The sequence below is a fragment of the Phoxinus phoxinus genome, assembly GCF_949152265.1.
Source record: "Phoxinus phoxinus genome assembly, chromosome: 17".
In the NCBI taxonomy this organism is placed as follows: Eukaryota; Metazoa; Chordata; class Actinopteri; order Cypriniformes; family Leuciscidae; genus Phoxinus; species Phoxinus phoxinus.
Genome location: NC_136892.1, coordinates 26,231,837 through 26,256,162, shown reverse-complemented (window position 1 = coordinate 26,256,162; position 24,326 = coordinate 26,231,837). Strand labels below are relative to the sequence as shown.

The 24,326-nt window shown below is 35.7% G+C and overlaps 1 protein-coding gene across 2 annotated transcripts; it reads left to right on the top strand.

The window, feature by feature from the left end:
- The first annotated feature begins 660 nt into the window (after positions 1-660).
- prlra (prolactin receptor a) lies at positions 661-24,072 on the top strand. Of its 2 annotated transcripts, none has more exons than XM_079586858.1 (9): positions 661-872; positions 11,352-11,445; positions 13,019-13,151; positions 14,498-14,667; positions 16,479-16,645; positions 17,473-17,614; positions 18,274-18,370; positions 19,473-19,542; positions 21,024-24,072. In XM_079586858.1, exons 2-9 carry the CDS (start codon positions 11,382-11,384, stop codon positions 21,999-22,001), a joined length of 1,821 nt encoding a protein of 606 aa, XP_079442984.1. In that variant the 5' UTR covers positions 661-872; positions 11,352-11,381; the 3' UTR covers positions 22,002-24,072. The 2 variants fall into 2 exon arrangements, with proteins under 2 accessions (XP_079442984.1, XP_079442985.1); XM_079586859.1 differs by having other exon boundaries at positions 711-872; positions 13,067-13,151.
- The last annotated feature ends 254 nt before the right edge of the window (positions 24,073-24,326 follow it).

The window sequence follows — 24,326 nt, the reverse complement described above, 5'->3', positions numbered from 1 at the left end:
ACTGTTTGAAAATACATGTCTATAAAATTCAGCCATAAAAACATTTCAATTTGTTAAATTTCAAATGTTCAATATTCGTTTAAAAAAATTCAAATTCAGAACTATTTAAACTACCACCTAAAATTCAATTTTGTTTGATTACACTTGCAAATAATTCAGATTTACACAATTCAAATTCAAATCATTTTGTCATAATATAAGCTCCATATGTTTTTCCATGGCCATTAACACTGCGATATCACTAATAGGGGAAGTTCCATTGTATCCTAGTAATCTGTCAATTTATTACCATCTCATTGAGACGCACTGAGCGGCAAACAAAGTACTCAAGAGAATGAGGTGTAGCTTTTATCTCAACAGGTTTTACAGTGTTTGAGCAAGAGCAGAATATGTGCTGTCATGTGTTTGGACTGCAAGTTTGAGTCATACCGGATTGTCATAAATAACTGCCAGCTAAGTAGGCTACTATCTATCTATACATTTTCCTAGTGACCAATTCTTCGATTTTTACTTTTGATTTGGGACCCCCAACGATCTTTAGACCATTCTTATTCATTCATGTATTGTGAAAACTCCAGCATCTGACCGAACTCTCAGTACAGAGCGCAAAGTGGGAGGAGTTTGTGTGGGAGGGGCTGAGCGGCGGAGGCCACGCCCACTGACAGGCAGACCTGTTAGACAGGAGATGCCCATCACCCGGAGGCATTTGGCTTACCTGTGGGCTGTAGGAACGCACGTCTGCTCAAGACATCAACTAAGCTTTACGAGCGGGCTGTTACATAAGCAGGAAAAGCAGAAATCAACCAGTTCAATGTAGCCATCTTGATAGCACGATCATTAAAGAGGGATTATACGAGCTCTATGAACAGCAGGTAAGCGCAGAGCTGCTACTTTTCTGCTCTTTCAGATCTCGGAGATATTGTATTGAATGCTATTGACTGAATATAATTAACATTCGAATAAGAAAAGATGCGTGCATGCTATAGCGTAAGTACCCAATATGGTTTATAATGCAAGAGATATTTATATATGGTAAAAAAAAAATCTGATGAATGATTTGACTGAACTGCAATATTTATCTCTGCAATACTGTTGTATCTACTTAATTTAAATATTTAATATATAATAAACTTTACTATTGATATAGTTAGTTATTAGTTAGCATGCAGTGTGCTTCATAGCATCTGAGTTAACTGCTTTTATTCAGATAGATAGATAGATAGATAGATAGATAGATAGATAGATAGATAGATAGATAGATCTCTCTCTATCTAGTGACAAAGCAGTAAGATTTCTTTGCATTATATTTAAGTATCGTTTGTCTCTCTCCATTTCTATGAATCTCAGTTTTATTCTGTATAAACGATAGATAGATAGATAGATAGATAGATAGATGGATACCATAGGTAGATAGATAGATAGATGCAAAATATTTAAGATTTTTTAAAGATGTAGTAGGCTACTAATTTCAATTGTATAGTAAAATTCCATCAATTATTAAGGATTAAGGATTTTAAATAAGTAAAAAAAATACTTAAGCTTAATAAATATTTTTATATAAATCTTAATGGAACAAGGGAATGGACCATTAGTTTATGTGATTCGTATTCATAAATTTAAACATAAAAAAAAAAAAAAAAAATGTATGAATACCAATCACATCATCAAATGGTCCATTCTCTTGTTCCATTAAGATTTATAAAATAGTTTTATTAAGCTTTATTTTTTTACTCATTTAAAAATCTTAATTCATAATATGAGTAAGGATTATTCAATTCAATTTGATGGAATTTTACTATACATTTGATGAATTTAAAAAGAAGGCTTACTTATATATAGTATATGTTTTCAACTTGATTTTTCATACTAAAATTCCATGCAGGAAAAGTGTGTTTCTGAAATGGCTCACAAGTGTGAATAGTGTGTTTTTGCTTTTAACACAAACTGTGACTTCTGTCAAATTCTTAAATCAGGGTGTACAATATTATTACATTAAAGAGTTTATATACAGTGTATTTATTGTTGTATTAAATATGAATGAATTATGAATCAGTGTGAGCGATTACACCAAGAACAACATGTTCCTGGATCAACAGCTGGAACAAAGTTCCAATCAACCAATCAGAGTTGAGGGACAAGTTTACAGTTTATAGTTTGTCAAGTTTAGGCTTACAGCCAGGGTTAGGTGCTTCTACATCAGTGTTATTCACCTATCATTTCCCTCTAATTTGAGGATAACTTACGGGTAGAGTTAGGTTTAGAGATAGGATTACAGTTTCAAACAGGAATCTTGCAGGATCAACAAAATATGTTGATTCAGGAACATGTTTTACTTGCTGCATGCAAGTATGAAGCAGGCGTTATCATTGTGTGTTCATTATTATACGTTTAACAGGCAGTGTAATGTAAAGTGTGACTTGAATATTTTTTGACGTGATCATCAAGTTACCTCACACGGCCCAGAATCAGAGCAGGGCTTTAGAGTCTAATTATATTAGAGATTGGAAAGTGCTGATATAGGCGTTCATTATGTAATGAGCTTTGCATCGGTCTAATCCTGGGCATAAGAGGACAGAATGGCTGTGAGGTCTTCAGGTTCCAATTTGGCAATGAGTGCCAACACTTAAATAATGGGCGACTGCTTCAGAGTTAAATGTTGTTTTGGTGTCTGTCATACTTGATCCTTATGTCTGTTATGCAATTCAAACAGAGGCGGAGATCTCATTCGAACAGTGACAACAAAAAGAAAACATTCTTTTCAATATTGATTAGAATATTGGCAGTTTTCCTAAACTGGGACAGAAGTGTTCCACTCAAAACCACTGGTTAAGATGTCTTAAAGGAATAGTTCACATAAAAATGAAAAATCTGTCATCATTTACTCACCCTCAAGTTGTTTCAAACCTGTATCAGTTTCTTTCTTCTGTTGAACACAAAATAAGATATTTTGAAGAATGCCGTTAACCGGACAGTTGATGGGCCTCATTGACTTCCATAGTATTTACTATGGAAGTCAATGGGGTACATCAACTGTCTGGTTTCCGACCTTCTTAAAAAGATCTTCTTTTTAATTAATCCATGACACAATGACGTTACATTACAGAATAGCTCTTTCGACATTATCCTGAACATTGTATATGCATTTATTTCATGTGTCATTGAACGAAAGAGAGGCTCTCTGGACTGGAGCCTCCTTTTGATTTTCCTTCACATACAAATGTGTCTACAGGCTTTCATAGTCAACAGGAAGTCTGGAAGGTCTCAAGTTTTGTTACAAGCTGTTCACACATTGGCAATAAAAAAGCGATTAATACATGGAAATTCTTACACATATCCCCTTTAAGCCAGCTTAAGCAGCTTTTCATATATATTGCTCTTAAATTTTCAGCTTGTATTCATCACTGACCTATTTCCTGTTCACTTGATTAACTCATTGACCTCTGCATATGCTTTTATTGCTCGGCATCATCAGGTCTGGAACGGATCCCATGTCAGAGCGCTGATGTTGTCGAGTCATTGTTTGCACTTCCGAATGAATAATTTGTATAGCTTTACTCAGTTTGTTTTTGTATAGCAGTTACTTTTTTTTCTTTTTATATGCCAGAACATAGCTTACAGTAGTTCACCCCAAAACTTTATTTACTCACCTTCATGTTGGTGCAAACCTGTATTTCTTTTTTCAGTGGAACACTAAATGATAATTTCACAAAGCTGTTTCCCATATAACAGCCGTTTAGATAGAGCTTCGGTGGTTAGGACGATTTTCATTGAATAATTGAAATTCTATCCTGTTTCTTCAAAAAATCCATTGCATGGCATTGGAAGACTTGATATACTGGACTATTTGGCAATTTGTGGACTATTTTTGTTTTTTGTCCTTTTTGGAACTTGACAAATGTGACTATAAAGTAAAAAAAAAAAAAAAAAGGAATTTCAGTATGGCAGGAAATTCACTGCAATAGTTGAATGCAAGTAATCTAAAGGAATAGTTCACTTCAAAATTAAAACTCTAATAATTTACTCAATGATGTATTGACTTCCATAGTATTTATTTTCCTACTATGGAAGTCAATGGGGTCCATCAACTGTTTGATTACTGACATTCATCAAAATATCTTCCTTTGTGTCCAGCAGAAGAAAGAAATTCATACAGGTTTGAAACAACTTGAGGGTGAGTAAAATATGACAATTATAATTTTTAAGTAAACTATTCATTTAATGTCAACACCTTTTAAAAAGCTGTCAAAGCCACTCTGAAATGTAAGTGCCTTATAACATGAGTAGATAAATGGAGTAATGATGAAATGTAGAAATGTGGGGAAAGCATTGCAACCAGGAATGAATCCTCAGTCTTGCAGAAACATGAATTCACAAACACAAGTGGTGATGTTTGTCTTCAGGGGAAGATGTTAGAGAGCTAGTCCGACTGGTTTCACCGTTTAACAGTTTCACAGTTGTTCATCTTCTAAGGCGTTGTGTTATTCCATCAACAATAACAATTGTTGATGTATATCTATACTAACGAAGTGTATTTTGGGCTCTGTGCAACACATGCTACCCCTTTTCTTTGTGTTTTGTCAAATCTCATTTAGGCAGCTTGTAAATAATATATAGCATGATTTTATATCAGACTGATTCATAATGCCGCTCGCTTATTACAGTATATCTCATGGCCAAAAGCACCTTTTCATTGATATATTGTAACAAATCAAATATTAAATGACATTAAAATCAAACAATTTGTTCAAACAACTAATTCATATAACTAACTATACGATTGAAGTGAATATTTTCTCTTTAAGGGATAGTTCACCCAAAAATTACAATTGTGTCACATCATTTACTTACATTAATGCTGTTCTAAATCTGTATGACGATTTTATTCTTTGAATCACAAAATTCGAGAAATTTCAGCAAGTTTTGGAATACATTTTTTTTCTCAATGTTGTTTTGGACCCCATTGACTTTCATTGTATGGGTGAAAAAATGCTCCAAAATATCTTCTTTTGCGTTCTGCAGAAGAAAGAAAAGTTTGGGACGGCATGAGAGTAAGTAAATGATGACAGAATGGTAGTTTTTGGGTGAACTATACTTGTATACCGGTACTAAACTAACAATGTGATTCACTTCAAACACGTTTAAAACAAACGTTTGATTTTAATGTAATTTAATATTGAAATTTTAAAAAAAATTGTGAACTATCCCTTTAACAAAAAGGCTATTCAAAAAAGACAAGCCTGTTATTTTAATGACGTAATACTTTAAAACAAGTAGCTAGCTTTTGCGATATCTGTCGGGCCATGTGTCATTAATGTATCATGAGTTTACATGTGATCTGATTATACCTGAATGACGACAGACTGCTTTAGAGATTTGCTGTGAATTAGTCTTACGCAGTCATCGCCACCCACCTGGACGACAGACTAGATATGTCCCCAAAGACACAGGTTCACCCGTCAACAGTATCATGATCCTAATCCCTAACATTAGTCTGGATTTGGCTCACGGCCGATCACCTTTCAGGTCTATGTCACCCACTATAGTGCAACACTACACCGCCGCTCACACCTCTAAAGAAGAGGTGGGTTGGATGGTTATGTATTGTGCAGCTGGTGCAGAGTTTCACTGTGGGGGCTGGAGAAAAAAGCAATCGAAAGAACAACACATTGTAGACAAATGTCTGAACACAGTAAACTGTCCGGAAAAAAAAAGAGTGTTAATCGACTGTGAAAGTTGATTTTCAGTTTCTGTTTGAGAAACTCTTTGAGAATTGCTTCCTGCTAGGTTTTCCACTAAATTCTGGATAATTCAGGATAATATCTTAACAGACAGCCCACATAGGAAATCTTTAATTGTGTGTCTTAGGCAGACGTTTGGCGTGTGACAACATGCAGTTTATAGATCCCCAAAAAATGTGAAAAAGCATACTTGGATTTGTGCAGAATTTTGAAGTTTCAACATTTAGTAAAATATACTGGATATGTTTGCAGTTTTATTCCAGTTAAATTTATTTGTAATAGTTTATAGGAAGGTTTTTTTTTCCTAAAAAATAAATTAGAAGATTTATTTCCCTCTAACTGTCTTGTTTCTATCTACAGTGCAATGTTTTCATGTCAAATACTTTTTGAGACATTCAGAGTAAAATAGTATAGGGTTTAATTGCATATACATGTGTGGATTCTCTGAAGCAAACGTACAATTATGTTCACTACTCTCTAATGCACTCCTGCTGTCATATGATTCACCACCTTGGAATTTTTTTTCCACCGAGAGGAACAAGCAAAAATACATTTTATTTTACATTGCCATGACTACAAGCACCATATCATCTATTCGACTGAACTGATGTTTTACCATCTTTAGTGATAAGTGAAATGGTCATTTTAAATGGGAAATTGTACTTGCTAAGCTATCTCCTGATTTGTGCTGAAACAACCCATGTAACCTCATTGCTCTGCAAAAAATATATTCAAACTATGACAGACATGCTCCCGTTTATTTGCATTCTTGCATGAAATCTAATTTGTGTGTAGTTAGTAAAAACAGATGCTAAAGTTCTGACAACATTCCGACAGGTTTGCATTCTATATTTGCATATTCTATATTAGTTAGTTAATATACATTAGCCCAAGTGTTGTTTAATACAATAATTTAAAGTGAACCTATTATGCCCTTTTACAAAGTCTTGTTTTTGGGTTCTACTTGAGTAGGTTTTCATGTTTGAATGTTCAAAAATCAAAATTTTCACATATTTTACATTGATGGAGCACCCTTCTTCACAGTCTGTCAGTAACACTCTGTTTAGTTCCTGTCTCTATGGACCCCCTCCTTCTAAAAAGAGCAGTGTGCTCTGATTGGTCAGCTGGATCAGCGTGTTGTGATTGGTCTACCGCTTTGAACGTGTTTCGGAAATATTATACCCCATTACCATAACCCCGTTATTGAAAAATGAAAAACAGTATCTCTTGGACATGGTGACAACGCTACTAATGCAACTCAACCAAGCCTCACACACTTTATTTAGCATATTCCTTGGGCGGGAATTATTTAAATGAGGAAAATTGTGATGTGTTCGTTCCCGGTAGAAAACTCAAGACTACAATCAAGGCGTTTCATGGAGTTCAAAACTAATATAGAGAATAACTCTCTCTGGAGTAACTTTGTGCTTTGTAAGACATTTTTTCATGCACAAACAGCAACATTACACACTAAAGAAAGTTGAAAATGTACAAAAAAGCATAACGGGTCCTCTTTAATTCCTCGCAATGCAAAGTTTAAATGTAAAACCTTCTGTACATAAAATGATGGGGCAAAATTAGGTCAGGTAATCCTCCAAGATCTTTTCATAGCTTTAACCTGAGAACATTAATTCCTAATGCCATAAAGACCTCTCAGAGGTCTATCTATGGAATTATAGGGGACAGAAATGGAATACAAGAGTCGCGGGTGGGTGAGAGCGCGGGTTGCTAGATAATCTTTAGATACGTGCCGACTTGTCGCACAAGCCCATGCTTGCTACTGTTCGCCTGGCTTAGCGGCTTACCCCCACTTGGAAGTTATGTAAGATAGCTGTAAACAGTAGGAAGGCAATCTTCTAATGCCAATTATCAGATCAAACGGAACATTCTTAAAATCAAAGCGTTGGACAGTGGGTAATGCCAACGGGAACGTATACGACAAATGAGTGGAATCTACTGCTAGATGTAGATGGTTATATTCTTGCTGGCTGTCACCACAGGCACCACAGTGTCTGAATTTTCATTGTACGTGACTAAGAAGTAACAAGCCAGTGATTGTCAGTGCCTTTTCTGCAACAGTTCAGAGTGCACCATTTGTTTGCCAATGGAGAAGCATTCAGCACATTTATACAAGTCAATAAATCAATGCGAGATCAATGCTTCTGGGTTGTCATCTTTGCAAAGGTCTTGCTTAAGGCTGATTCCACCTGTTTGTTTTGATGTTCATTTCTTGGGATTAATGCATTGACATAATGCGTTACGACTGAAGACCAACAATAATATTCTTTTTGATGACATAATAAATGGCAGTATATACACATCACAGTCAGACATGCACCTTTGTGCTATGTTGTTGTGATACTGGATTAAACTCGTCCCAGGAATCTGTTTTGAAGATTAAAGGGTCAGCAATCCGCACACCTTTATATCTTTACTGACTAATTGCCAATTAGTTAGGTTAATACACAACAAACCAATTAGATGACAGTTTAGAGACAGTTTATTAAAAGTGCTATGTGTTCTGAATTTAGTCATTTCAATGGTTAAAACTCATCTTTGATCATCAAAACGACACATTTCCTGTGAAAATAATTTATTCATGTCATGAAATAACAAATGTAACTACACCCTTGCTTAATTTAGTATACACAGATCCATAAATATGCAAATTAGTCCCCGCCTCCACTCAATCAGTTTTGAAGTGGACTAAAAACCACTGACTTGTTTTGTCAGTTTTTTCTCCAACATTAAAAACTTGATTTTCACCACAGGGGGTCTTTAATTGAGTGTCAATACTTGATATAATTAAGCCACGAATCAGCATATTAGATCCCAAGCCAGTTGCAATTTTTCAGCAATGAAAAACAACAATCCAGTGTCCTCCTTCAATCGTCATGCTGGTTGAACTCATTGAGGCGCTGGTGCGCTGCCAGCTTGTGTCATGGCAGTGTCATGCACTATTCCACTTTGCATCGAGAGGGAACGAAGCCCAACACGGTTGGACCGGGTCTTTCTGTTATGATGATATAATCTCTTACGTAATCAGATATGGAGAAAATGCCAGCTGGAGAAGCTTTTTTTCTTTCTTTCTTCCTTTTTAATCTGTGATGCCACCCTGTTCACCAGAGGAAATAAAAGTTATCTCTCTCTCTCTCACTCATTTTCTATCCGTCATGTTTATGTCTATATCTCAATCTGCTGTCCTAATATCATGCTTTCCATGTGCTTAGTGCTTATTTTTGTCATCAGATTAATGGTAGGCTGGAGATTGAGCCGATTCCGGGGGAGTCAGATGCCAAATGTATTTGCATATTATTTCCATGCTTACACCGGTAGCACTTAATATCGTAAAGCTGTCAGAAACTGATACGTTAGGTGAAAAAATGAGTCTGCGTACCAAAGCAGAAAATACAAACTGATTGATTGGCTTGTGTTCTCATGCAACAGTCGTGTTCTCAAGCTAACGGCTAAATGCTTAGGAAAACAAATACCTGGGAAATGGTAATGCATTCATGTGCTTTTAGTTTCCAGAGAATTGTCTTAATCATGATTGCTAGTATGAGTCAGGACTCGTTGTCTTTTGACAGGTCAAGTTTCCATGAGGTTAGATCAGAGGTTGTGACATCATCTATATATGACTGTGATCTACATTAGAAATATTAGTATGAGCAGGGCATCAATTGGAAAGATGAGAAATAGATTAGGGCCTTACAGAGCTCAGTTACATGCAAACTTTGAGGTTTTTGCAAGTTGATTCAAAGCCGTATGTAACATACTTCAGAAGTTCTGAATAGTTTTTCCTGTCAAAAATATGACATATCTCCACAACCTAAATTGCACTGTCTGAACTTTTTGCATTGTTGCTCAGATATTTTGCTCAAAACATTGGCCCTTTAATTCAAATCTCTCTAACATACTGTTGTTTCTCTTTGGCCCTGTAAGACTTGGCACTAAATAACATTAGTGCCAAAAATGATCAGTGATTTGCTAAAATCACTAGACTTGCATGTAGCTTGCGTGTCTTTGGTTGCTCAGGTTGCTCATGAATATTCATTAGAAACGTTCACCTTTTGTGCTCTGACCTTTCCTTTTTTTTGTCCTGCTGTTCTTGTTTATTCCAGTTTCCATTCCAATTTCTTCTACCAAAGTAAAAGGAAAGAAAGTGAAATTATGACCACAACTAAACTAAAATACACAGTTGTGGTGCTAAATATTTTTGTGGAAACGGGTAATCATTTTTTTCAGGATTCATTGATACAAGTTCACAAGAGCAGCATTTATATATAATATATATATATATATATATATATATATATATATATATATATATAAAACCTAGAACCTGGAAATCTGTATACTCTAAAAATTGATAATGGGGTTATAATAATTGCAAACCCCCAAAAAACATGGATAAATAAATAGAGCTGATATAAAATGTAATCCTATTCCCTATGTTTAATATCTTGCATTAGCTTAACATTTGACACTTTGTTTTGCTGTGCTTGTCTGTTTTGATGAAAATTCAAGTTGAAAATAGTTTCCGTAGAACTTTAGACCTTTGATTGGAGGCATGGATCTGTCTGCCGATTTTATGAGTTGAGCAATTCTTACTGGAAGTTTCACATATGCCAATAGAAGTCTTTTCTTCCATTGGCAGAAAGGTGATGTTTAAAAGCTTTGCCTCAAGGTCTATGTCATGTTGTAAACATCCAGAAATGACCTATAAAACTATAGGAAAATTCCCCCACCGAGAGATACTGCTCTTTTACATGGTCCTTTGCATGTAAAATGTAGAAAGTGGCAGTTTGATGACCGCTATATATTTAATTGGTAGGCAGTTGGTTGCAAAACCTCATTGAATATAGATAGTACATTTTTTATAGTAACTATGAATTGAACTGATCTGAATTGCTCCTGATCTCTAAAATGATAAGAAACACTGAAGCAACTAATGATTGAGAAAGTGTTGAAAGATGGAAAATACATATAAAAAAAGGGGGGGGGGGGGGGTTAACAAAATATACAGTACGTCAATCATTTTGCATTCGCACGCGAAATGTTTCTCAGGGGAACGAACATTTTGTTCCAGGAAAAATATTTAAATAAAAATAATGAAATCGGATCTGAACAAACAAACAAACCATTTAAGAGCAAATGCTTAAATAATTTAATAAATTCAAATAATTTAATCTAGAAATGCTTTTTATTTTTTATGGATCATATTAAAAATATCAGAAGTATATTTGATTGCTCTGCTTTGTAAGCAGTAGATATTTTCAGGTGACAGGTGAGGTGACAAAGAAAGTTTTCCAAATAAATATGTCTTTGTCTTGTCCAGTGTCTGTTTCAATGTAATGGTCCCACATGAACATGATCTTATGTTTACTGTAAACACAGGAGGCTCATTAACTCGTGAGAATCAATTATAATTACTGTATCTGCTCTGTCTGTCATTTTTTTATTTGCTCGTGCACATTTATATTTGTAATAGATGTATTTTAAACATCTTTCACAGTATTTCCCCCATCTATTAAATAATTAAATGGGCTCTTTATGCCAATGGATATCATAAAGATCTAATATCTCGCTTTCTCTCTTCTCTCTCACTGACAGATCTAAGGGGGTTAGAAGCCATCAGGGACAATGAGGAACTCTGGGGCCGTGCTGATTTTGACCTTTATTACCAATTTAATATCACAAGCAGCAGGTGAGCATTGCTTATAAACCTACAGTAAGCAGTTCAACTTGATTAACTTTATCTTTACACATACACTATCATTCAAAAGTTTGGGGTCAGTACGATTTTGTAAAGAAGTGAATATTTTATTCTGCAAAGATGCATTAAATTGACCTAAAATGAAAGTTAAAACAAAAGATTTCTATTTCATATAAAGGCTTTTATTTTGAGTTTTTTGTTCATCAGAGAATCCTAATTTTTCCACAAAAATATTCAACTGTTTTCAACATTGATATTAATAAGAAATGCTTTTTGAGCTCCAAATCAGTCTTCAGTGTCTCACGATCTTTCAGAAATATTTCTATTATGCTGGAGTAATGATGCTGAAAATTCAGATTATTTTAAAATATATTCAAACAGAAAACAGTTCTTTTAAATTGTAATAATATTTCACAATTTTTCTGTTTATACAATTTTTTTTAATCCAATAAATCAGCCTTGGTGAGCAGAAGAGACTTATTTCAAAAACATTTTAAAAAATCTTGCCGACCCCAAGCTTTTAAACGTTAGTATGGACTTGTCATCCATTTTTGCGTAGTCTACTGTTTTGTACTATTAATATTTAACATATCCTATAATATATGCATATACTATGCATACATACTATGGTACTGAATGATTGCCATATTCAAGTACCATGGTATTTACACGGTTCTCAAATTATACTTAAAAAATTTTTTTTGTTAGTATATTCGTGAACAGTGTCTTTTCAACGCAAAGCAAACAAATTAGTGTAAATCCTTCATTTTCCAATTGAATTTAATGTGCTAATTTACATACAAATAGTCTTAAAAACAGAAAAATATCTATTTAAAAAAATCTAAAAGTTGACATGAAATGAAGTTCGAGATAGACTTTTCTTCCCTATTGTGACGTGTATTAGAGTGAAATGGGACAAGAAAAAATGTAGGGCGGGACTTGATTTGGTCCATCGATTGATTGGATGATTGTCGTTAGTGATCTCACGTGAGTGACAGGTTCTCCGGCCCTCGCATCATCAGAAAAAACAAGCAAGTGGGAGGGGAAGTTATTTTGATTAAAGATTCATTTAAAAAAATTCATGTTCACGAATAAATCATTTATAATAAAAAAATACAATATTCCATAAAAATAATGACTGTCAATTTTGATATCATGGTGACTTTAATGTGTCATTAATTCATTCATATGGGGTTTTATAATGGGGGGTTTTCAATTTATGAGTAAAATAAAGCCTGTGGTATACATAACTTGACTGTACTTGGACGTTTTGGGCTTTAACTTAAATTACACACACCCATGTGAATTTTTAAGCAGCCATGTTCATTTATGAAAACGTATGTTTTTTAAAAAGTAACTAGAAAAGCTTGGGGTGTGTGTGAATGTGTGCATTGTACGTTGTAGCACAAAATGTCATAGTTCCTATCGTCAAGTTATGTTTACCACAGACTTTATTTTACTCAAAAATTGAAGAAAAAAAACATACGGAAATCTTAAAGGAACCATCCGGATTAGTCTTCCGGATTCTCTATTCACTCTAAATGGGCACAATATATATCCACAGGTGTCAGTTCCCCGGGCAAACCCAGACTCACAAGCTGTCGCTCCCCAGATAAGGAGACCTTCACCTGCTGGTGGGAGCCTGCAGATGACGGGGGTCTGCCAACCACATATGCCCTCTACTACCATCTAGAAAAGTCAGTCTCTATTCTTTTTCCTTTTCTAGAGCCAAGAAAGCATTTCCTTTCTAGCCTCGTCGTTTCTTTGTCTTGCCCTTTCCTCTTCAGTAGTGGTTTAAACTAGATTTTCTCTGCCATGTGTTTATTTGTCTGTTTCTGAGCTCATGAAATAATCAGAAAGATATACATGACTTGCTTTCAGCCAACACAAACGTGCCCACACACCCTGCCAAATATAATTTACTCCGATTTTCACCGGAGCAGATCCATGAAGTGTTATGCCAACATTATGGCTTTGAGATTCAGCAAGAACTGTAAACAAACAGATCAAACGTACAGTAATGCCACACCAAATGGAGTTCGTAGAATTCATGTCCGTACAGCTCTCATGTGAAGAATGTGCTGACTTCTAATATTTCAAGGGTGCAGTATGATGAGCTTGAAATGTTGTTGGGATACGTTTACAAAAAATGAAGATGAATTGTCAATATTTTTGGTCCATTTTCCCAGAAAGACTGTACATTTACTGCAATAAAAGGTTTATTTTGTCAACTTTAAGGTGTACACTACACTACTGTTCTAAAGTTTGGGGTCGGTAATATTTATTTTTGAAAACATTGCTCACCAAGGCTGCATTTATTTAATCAAAAATACATTAAAAACTGTAATATTGGGAAATATTATTACAATTTAAAATAACTGTTTTATTTTCAAATGTATTTATTCCTGTGGTCAAAGCTGAATTTTCAGCATCATTACTCCAGTCTTCAGTGTCACATGATCCTTCAGAAATCATTATAATATGCTGATTAGCCGCTCAACAAACATTTCGTATTATCAATTTGATAACTGCTCAATATTTTATTTGAAATTGTGAACATTTTTTTTTTAGGATTCTTTGATGAATAGAAAGTTCAAATGTACAGCATTTATTTGAAATATATATTTTTTGTAATAATGTAAAAGTATTTGTCACTTTTGATCAATTTTAAAATAAACTATCTCTTAATATATATTTATTATTGACCCCAAACCTTTGAATTGTAGTTTAGATTAGTATCAAAGCTAACAGACATGGACTAAACACTGAGAATCTCGTTTTCTTTTTGGCCCAAACATACAGTAGTAAATGAAAAGTACACTGATCAAGTTAAGTTCATATTTTGATGGTAACATCATGAGTTTTGAGTATTATGTTTGGCACATTTATCATCAAAAAATGTGTTTTCAGTTTTGGCTGTGCATGTTGGCTCTGGTTTATGGATTGTCACAGTGTTCAGACACAAACTAGCTTTAGAAATGTTCATATTTGATCATTTCGGTTATTAAGTGTTAATCTGTCTGTTGATATCTCTCATATTCAGCTCCGAGACGGTCTACGAGTGCCCGGATTACAGAACCGCGGGCGAGAACTCGTGTTTCTTCGACAAAAATGACACATCGCTTTGGGTCAACTACAACATCACCGTGGTGGCCACTAACGCCCTGGGGAAGAATATTTCAGAGCCTGAGGAGGTGGACGTGGTCTATATAGGTATGTATGCGTATACTGTATGCTTTTCTGTAGGTGCGTCCTGTACTGTATCACCCCCTTCCCATTCATTTCTCTTCATCCACCCCTCTCACCTTATGTTCTTTCCTGCATAATGTCTCATTTATTTGTAGTTTCGTTCATTAGTGCATATTGGATGTTACATCCAATTTTATTGCGGTCGAGTCATCAATGAGAGGAATGTTATTGCTGCCCGTCTGGAATCACTGTTGCGAAAGAACATTATTCTGTCGTTCGGGTCATAAAGTATTACACACAGTTTCCGTCTGTCTCATGTTCTCTCCCGCATTAAGCTAAAAGGGTCATTTTTACCAATCTAATTTATTGGATTGGTTTATTTTAAGTTCCTGCACAATTTGACATGTCACCTTCTTTTGATCTGAACAATTTGTGCAGTCCAATTGCTTCTTATCATTAACTCATACGTACAACTATAACCGAGACTAAACTTTAACTGATGTTTTTTTAATTTATGCTGAAGGGGCGAAACACTCATTCACAATACCAAGCGCACTTTTCTGTTCTTTCTTTCATCCTTCTTCAGCAAGTTTTTTTGGTTTGTGTGCAAAGGTCACTTAGGTTGACCTTATTAGGTGTCAAGCTTTTTACCCTCAATCTGGAAGAAACTAGTTTTCTGAATTATTGCTGAATGTACGGAATTTGAAATCAATAGTTCACCCAAGAATGAATGTCATCATTTACTCACACTCATGTCGTTCATAAACCTGCATGACATTTTGTAACACAAAAGCTACTCTTTTCTGTATAATCAATTAAAGTTAGGGGCTGTCAAACTCCAAAACTGGTTTCTGATATAAGCGAATGAGATTTGAAAGGGCAAGATTTTCAGTGAATGATGCAAATCTCATACAAAGTGATCATATGGCTTTAAAAGTCATATCGAACTCTTGTTTTTGTCCTAATATATTAACATTCTGCAATATATTATATTTAGGGCTAGATTTACTAAAAAGGAGGAATAAGTCAGCACACCATGTGGCTCACACACAGGTGGTAACGTTTTGAGCACTCAGGCTCTTTGTCAGACAATTAAAAGTTAAACACACCATGCCTTATACTCACAGGTGACCCCCCCCCCCCCCCCCCAAAATAATAATAAAAAAAAATATATATAATAATAATAATAATACAAAAAAATACTACAAATGATACCAATATCGCCCAAAAGAACAAATGCAAAGGAAAAATAATGCATACTAAATGTGAAAGTGAAATTAAACAAAATGAATATAGGCTACATTTATATAGTGATACCTGCATAAGCATTCTTCATTTTCTACATTTACTAAACATGGCAAATTAGCATGAAAGCGCAAAACCAAAAAAGCTCAGATGGGAGTGGAAAATCTACCAGAGAAAGTGTAAGTAAATCCTGACAGTAGTTTTGTAACTCCAAATAAGGGTTCGTGCTGGCGCAAGCTGCTCGTAAATCTGGCCCTTTGTGTTTGACATGAGGGTGAGTAAATGTTGACACAATTTTCATTTTTGGGTGAACTATCCCTTTATATTCAAAATGGTGATGTACACTACCATTCAAAAGTTTTGAGTCTGTTTATTTATTTTTATTAATACTTTTATTCAGCAAGGATGCATCTAACTGATCAAAAGTGACAGCAAAGACTGTTACAAAATATTTTTCTTTCAAATAAATGCCGTTCTACTGAACTTTCTGTTCATTGAAGAATATATCACGGGATCATATTATCACATTAGTAGGTTTACCTCTTGTATATTTTGCTTATCCTATCCTGTCCTCTCTATTTCACCCACAGTTCAACCAAACACCCCAGAGAACGTCACAGCAGCAGTGTACGATGAAGGCCAGGGTCCTTTTGTAAAAGTGACCTGGGAGAAACCACGAAACGCAGACACCCGCTCAGGGTGGATCACGCTACTTTACCAGCTACGAATTAAACAAGAAAAGGATAAAGAATGGGAGGTGGGTTGAAAAAAAAAAAATCTGTGCATCTTCTTTAGAAAGCGTTTGATTATCGATTAGTCTAATTTATTACCTTGTTTGCGCCACCTAGAGGAAACAACTAGAATGCAGTTTGCCATCTTCACAACTTACAGTGCTTTACATGCTTGTTTTCTTGATATGATGGCCTGGTATTACCATCTAACTTGTTGAATGTGAGCTTTTTAAATATTAACAAACAGACTAGAAAATAGTTAACAGTTGTCCGTTTGTGACTTTATCCGAGATCTTAAATGAACGGAGCGCAGTTGGACAGCCAGTGTCGACATTAAATCAGCTGTTACACAAAGCAGTTTAATCATTGACTGTCCCAGCCTGGGTTTATGTCTTCATTAGTCCGCAGAAACCTGAGGGAGGCTAGATATGCAGAACAACGGGGACTAGATCAAACCAGATTTCTTTGTTTTTTTACCCCAAAGGCTGTGCTTCAGTAAGACAGAGGCATGAGCAATAATGATTACCTAGTGACAGAGTAACCCGAAAGCAATAGTATTGGCTCTATGAACTGAGGCAACACAACTTATGATCATTGCTGATGCAGCGATTGTCTTGATTTTAAGAGTTAACTGCAGAAACATTTAAGAAAATATTTATTTTGATTTGAATTCAACCAACAACAACATAACATATTTAGCAATATTCAACAAATGGAGTTTTAATATTTGTATATTATTTATTTTTAAGATATTGTATTAATAGAAACATAAAGAAAGTTATTATTAATAATGGAAATATATTTCATATATTTTTGATTAGTGATCTGAAGTGTTCTCTTTATGTGTGTGTAGAACTATGATGCTGGCTTGCAGAAGTTCTATAACGTGTTCAGTCTTCACCCTGGTAAAGAATACATGGTGCAGGTGCGATGTAAACCTGACCATGGCTTCTGGAGTGAGTGGACCCAAACCAGCTATGTCACAATGCCTGACTGTAAGTCTTTTTTCTTTTCATTTTTTATATTTTTTATACATATCTGGTCCAGTAGTTTGAGGTAATCTTGAAGCCTGTTAAATGATCATCCAGCACCGCCAGAGAGCCGTTTCAGGACCATAGTCTGTGTATCTATGGTCTCCCGCTGAGCCCGAGAACAAATCTGTTCTACGCATATGTATCTAACAGAGCAGACAATTCTAGAGGGAGGACCAACAGGCTTTCAGTTTCTCCAGGGAGTTATGAGCTCATCTTTACCCGGCTAGCACAACCTCAGCCACGCATGTTTTTGATCTGCTGCTCCTGTATGGCCTCAGTTGCCCTGGAGCTTCCGTGGAAAGTCAGGCCCGGTGGGAGTCGCACCTGACGACGGCAAGCATGAAATAGAGCAAAATGAGTCAGAGATCATCCTGTTTCCAGCTCACAGCATTTTCACACACCACACTGTTCCAATTAGTTTATTGCGAGAGTTTTTTTCATAGTATTTTTGGTTATTTTTTAAATGCAGTGACCCAATTTTTACCTAGTGTTTATCCTGTTCTTTTTCATTTTTGGCAGTACAGTGTGTCACCGCAATCTAGTGTCATACGTAGAAAACAAATTGCAGTGGAGATGCACTCTATTCATCACCATTTCCTGTTTTTGTGTTTGTGCTGTAGATATACCCAGAGAGCGTTCGCTGTGGATCATAATCACGGTTTTCTCTGTCTTCCTCGTCCTCATCCTCACCTGGATGCTAAACATAAATAGACACAGGTGCGTTTTTGAGCCTGACACATCTCCTTTGTTTACATATTTTTAGTTTATTTCATTTTACATGTTAAATGTTTAAAATGTTTACTTTATTTTCAATATACGGAGCCCCATGAGGGACATGGTGAAGAAGAAAAATATTTGGCAATGGTTTCGTGTTCTCTCGCAAATGCTTTACGTTCCCAGAGAAACGTTGCTTCACCATGTCCTTTTAGAGACATTAATGAATGAATGAATGAATGAATGAATGAATGAATGAATGAATGAATGAATGAATGAATGAATGAATGAATGAATGAACGAATGAATGAATGAATGAATGAATGAGGCATTTATATAGCGCTTTTCATATGTACTACTATACACCCAAAGCGTTTTACAATCATGTCGGGGTCTCTTTAATCGGGGTTCAAATGTATAGTTTTTGTTTACAGATATATTTCGCTGGTTGAGATCTCATCTTTTTAGTTTTGCATTTTATTCTATTTTTATACCTGGCTTGGCAAATACCTATTAGTTCATTCATACCTATTAGTGTGATTGAAACCAAATTTGCTCTGGCTATTTATACACATCAATGTTCTTGCTGACAAATACTTATATAGGATTAAACTGCCATTAGAGGATTGATCCAGATTTTGCAGTACCTCACTTCACTCTCAAATGTAGTTTTAGGCCAGTTTCTCTCAACATAGATTGAAATAGACAAAAGATAGACTAATTACGTGGTCAAATAATGTGAGGGATTCTCAATAGTACAAGGACAAACGGGATCCAAAATTAATCTCTTAATCCTGTCGGGACACGTGGAAGCTTTTGTTCCGTATTGTAGATAAATCCCTTTTCAGTATCCATAGTGCTTATATTATGATCATGCATGAAAAACATTTGTTGATTGACGTTGTTCTTAACCATGCATTAACAAAGAAAGGAAGACCTATTACTATCAAAAACCTTAGGAAATTATAATGATTGTTTATCTAAATAAATCATCCAAATGAGTACATTTTATCTACAAAAATGTATTTCACCTTTTGAAGAACAGTTTTGAGCACAATATTGAATTCACTTTTCTTTTTCTTTTTTTCAATATATTTGTATTCAGTGTGAAGCTCTGTTTGCTGCCTCCTGTTCCCGGACCGAAAATCAAAGGATTCGACAAACATCTGCTCAAGGTAATAAAACGGTCACTCACGGAACTCAGAAGAGCCTGTTTCCAAATCATCTTTGAAAGTTTTCAAGTTATCTTTAAAGATAGACTCTTTAAGATAGATTGAATGCGTTTGTTGTAACGCCCGACAGAAAAGATTGAATGCTAAGTAGCCTATTATGTTATGCAACCATTGAAAGTTAAATCAATTAAAGTGACATTTATTTATATAGCAGATATAAATATAAATGTACAATACAGACTGCCAAAGCAGCTTCACAGTAATAAACAGGAGAATAACATTTTAACGTTGCAGAATTCATCAATTATGAAACAAATTAAATTTCAGCTGTAATACAATACTCTACATATGCTAATAGTGTCATTATTCAGCTCAAGTTACGGTAGTTCAGCGTTGATTCATTCAGGTCAAAAAGTGTCGATGTTGCAAAGTTCATCAATTATGAAATTAGTTCAATTTAGTTATAATAGTTAAAAAAACATGTGACGTTTCGGCCACCATCGAGGAAACGTCACATGTTTTTGAACTATTAAAGTTGAATTTATTTAAGAGTGAGTGCTGCACCTTTTCCTAACTTTCATGAATTTTAGATTTTTTTTGGTTGCACCTCCAATTTTTTTTATTTTTCAATATAGCGATAAGCAGCTTTACAGAAGGCAATTGTCACAGAACGCTCGACAACGCCTCCTTCTGGCGTCATTCGATCCCTCTCTCCTGAGTATTAAGACTTCATCTCCCATCTCCCCTTTCTGCACTCATCACCGTCCAGCCCTGCCGAATTCCCTTGTCATCTTCAGCATTATCACCTGTTCATCCTCATCCTCCCTTTATATGGACCGCTCTCTCTTCTGTTCTCTGTGAAGTATTGATTTGCCGATGTCGCACGTTTCCCTGTTATCTCTGGACCCTCGATCTCGATACTGGACTCTCTTATGTTTTCATGAACCTTCGCTGCCTGCCCTGACCTTTGCCTGTGTTTCACTTTGATTATTGGACTGCCCTTCTACTAATGCCAGCCTGAGAATTCCTCTTATGTCTGCCTGAGTTTCCTTCTATCATCAGCCTGAGTTTATGTCAGCGTTCCTCGTTTTTGTATCCTGTATTAATAAACTTCTGCAAATGGATCTAACTGCCTCAGCTTCTACATCACAGCAATAGTGTCAATATTCAGTTCAGTTCAATAACAGTGTCGATGTTACAAAGTTAGTGTCATTATCCAGCTCAATTCTGTTCAAATGTTGTCAGTTCATGATTGTCTTTTAAATCCCGACTGAGGTAGCCATTTTTTTCCCCTTAAATGCCTCAGAAGACAAATTATAATAATCTTCATACCCCCTAAAATGTCTCACAAGTTCATTAATTGGAAGGCATGTGCTGAGGAAATAAAGGTTTTGATTATTTGACATTATAAAAAATATGACATTTTGATATTATTTGAATTGCATTTTTCGGCAGTTATTTCAATTGCTTTGCTTTCTTTACAGAGCGGGAAATCCGAGGAAGTTTTCAATTCTCTGGTGATCCAAGGTTTCCCTCCGACCACCGATTATGATGACTTACTGGTGGAGTACCTTGAGGTGTACGACAATGAGGAGCAAGAGCTGGTACTGGACGGTAAAGATCTATCAGAGGAATGCATGAAGTCCAAAAGCCCATCGGACTGCGACTCGGGCCGGGGCAGCTGCGACAGTCGCACCCTGCTTTTGGAGAAGTGCGTGGATGGACGGGAAGGAGGCGGAAGCGATCAACATCAGTATAGCCAGCATGGAGAAACGAGCTGGGCTTCAACTGAAAGCAGTGAAAGCCAGGGCCCTGAACCCAGTTCTCCAGAATCCACTGATGGACGCGTCAAGACCTGGCCAATTGTGTTTTCGTCTCCCCAACCTCAACTTCACCACCACTACCAAGTAGGATCTGCAAAACCGGCCTATCACAGCGTCCCAGAGATCCTCAGCCATTTGTCACCACATGCAACGGCAGGCAACTACCCCCAACTTCACCGTCAGGACATCCCGTCACATGAGGGACGCTTCAGCAAGCCGGCCTGCCCACATTCCCAAAGCTACAACCAGTTCAATCGGGACGGCTCCGACACTCCTGCTCACTGCGTGCCTCCGTCACATTCCCTGGAATACTTAGAAGTGCAGAGGGTCAACCCAGACAATATGCTACTGCTTAGGCCACTTTCAGACCCTAACCGTGAGGCTGAAGGGTCCGATCGCACCGGGGAGGACTACAGCAAGGTCAAAGAAGTGACATCTAACAATATTCTGTTTCTGCAAAGGGAAACGTCCCATCAGTTTGTGGACGATTACACCCAGGCTGATCATTGCACAAGCCAGCAATCACCTCACCCCCGCAAACCTGCCGTCCACCAATCATACAGTCCCATGCCACAGGAAGGCATGAGGGTGATGGTAAACGGTTATGTGGATTCTACAGTCTTGATGCCATCCTACTAGCACATAGTGGTCCAGTGCATGAAGGCAGAGATGTGATCCGCCTCGAATGCAGCTAAAACAATATCCTAAACACTAAGACTGTCAACAGCTCATGCCAAGCCCTAAAAGAAGCGCTTTATCTTGCTACATTGGTTTAAGAAAGAGGATTTATATTTATACAAACGATACTTTTAACTAGATGTAAGCAAGAAGGACTTGTTTCAGAGCTGAGTTCTGAAAAGGGTCTGTGCGCTGTGAACTTTACGTGTGCAGTTTGTAGAGCGTTGTAAAGAGACCTCACAGAGGTTTCTTTGACAGATTGTACTTTGAATGAGGTGACGCTTATAAACACCAAAAAATGTGTTCTTCTTTTTACACTTAAAGTCTTTAAAGTTAACATGAAATCAAAACGGATCCTATGTACTTTAATATACGTTTATGCAAAATTCCCAACTAAAAGAATTCTCCATCTCTGGTACAAATTTTACTTTTGGCTATATGTTACCCAATAGCGAAATAGCTAGTTAGGCTTTAGCTGTGTCTCAAATGACGCACTATACACTATGCACTTATGCACTATTTACTCAACCGTGTTGTGTATGAATTTTAAAAGGTTATTTTGTCATTCAACATCGGAGTCTGATTGCCCCCCCCCCCCCCCCCTCCGTTACATAATAATCTCATCTGGATATTTAAAGTGTTCACATTTAATGAATTTTAAATGGAATAGTATTTACTTGCATATTATGGTGTTCATTCTGGAAACATAGTGTAATCTCAGCCGTACAATTCAAAATGTCTTCATATTTTAGGTGCACTTTAGGTGCAAATATAAATACATTAAAAGGGATTTGAACTGATTGTAGACTGTAAAATTTGCCTTTGATATTTACAACTCTCAGGTGGAGGTAATGTCGCTTAAACACTTCTGCCGAATGTATTTATTATAAATGTTATTGGCACTGATTTTGAACACAAAGAAAAAACAAGTAAACTGACAGTTTTTCCAAGTAAATGATTCGCTGTAAGAATTTGTTTCCCTGTGAGAATCTATTTTTCCAAATCTGCATATCCTAGGTAGCCATTAAATCAGCATTGCATATTTTTTATGTTTGATATAAAAAAGAAAATGTACAAATATTTTATAAAACTAATTCATTCCAAAATAACCAGATAGTTATTATCTTATTGATGCACAAATCGCTAACCATTAAAATCCAGTTACATGGAGACGAGTGCAAGAGTCAAACTCCAAGTTGCCTTATTTTATGCAGAAATATCTGAGAGAAGACTGATGTGTATTTTGTTGGATAGAGTTAAACACACTAAACATGTTTATGTCTAAAGTGTACATGTAAATATACAATAAATTCAATTGTTATATATAATATGTAGAAATGCATTTATATGTGATCTACAGACATTACAGATAAATAGTTTTGTTGGGTTTGCCTAAGCCATACAGTATAAATCATCCTATAATCTAACTTTGTTGATTTGTGAGTAGCATAACATTTTTTATGTCTTTGTTGTTCAGCAGTCACATTCTCAGTTTCATGCATAATAAATCTGCATTGAAAAAGTAATGCATCAATTCTTTAATAGATTTATAACTCAGGCAATTGCAAATCTGCTAAATGTGTGTTTTTAACAGCATCTAATTTAATGTGAATTCTCAGGACAACAGTGTGAAATAATATTTCCGTCTTTTCATCTGAGAGTAAGCTATTAAGGAAAAGGCATGTGGATAGGCATTCAAGCTTTGTTACTGAAATCAGTTTGATGTCAATATACCAAACCCAATTTAATCAACATTTGCTGTATTAAAATAATTTAAATTCAAAAACATTAGTTTGTTACACACTAAGAATATGTCTTGTTAAAATGATGTTGCTATTTTCTTTACTGTCTTTTTTGTGTGTGTGTGAATTCAAACAACTGGAGGTGCTGAAATTAAACGTGTGATGTTAACCATGTAAATTGACTATAGTACATCTTCTGTAATACATCCTTATTGTGTTCTGCTTTTCCATAACACACATTATTTGTGAAAGCGCATAGCAAAACCATTAAAACACATGCTCAGACTGTTTCAGGAGTGTTGGAGTGGTCATTATGAGAATGATGGCTTTTTATTTTGCCCTTAAACACATTTAACCAAATTGTGTTGTTCGTGGAAAATATTGCTTAGTATTTTCAATATTGAAAATAATTTATTGGGCTTAAAATAATCTCAGAATTTTTTTCTACTTCAGCCTATATGATTATTTTTATGGTAACACTTTACAATAAGGTCTCATTTGTTAACTTTAGCTAATATATTAACTGACATGAACTAACAATGAG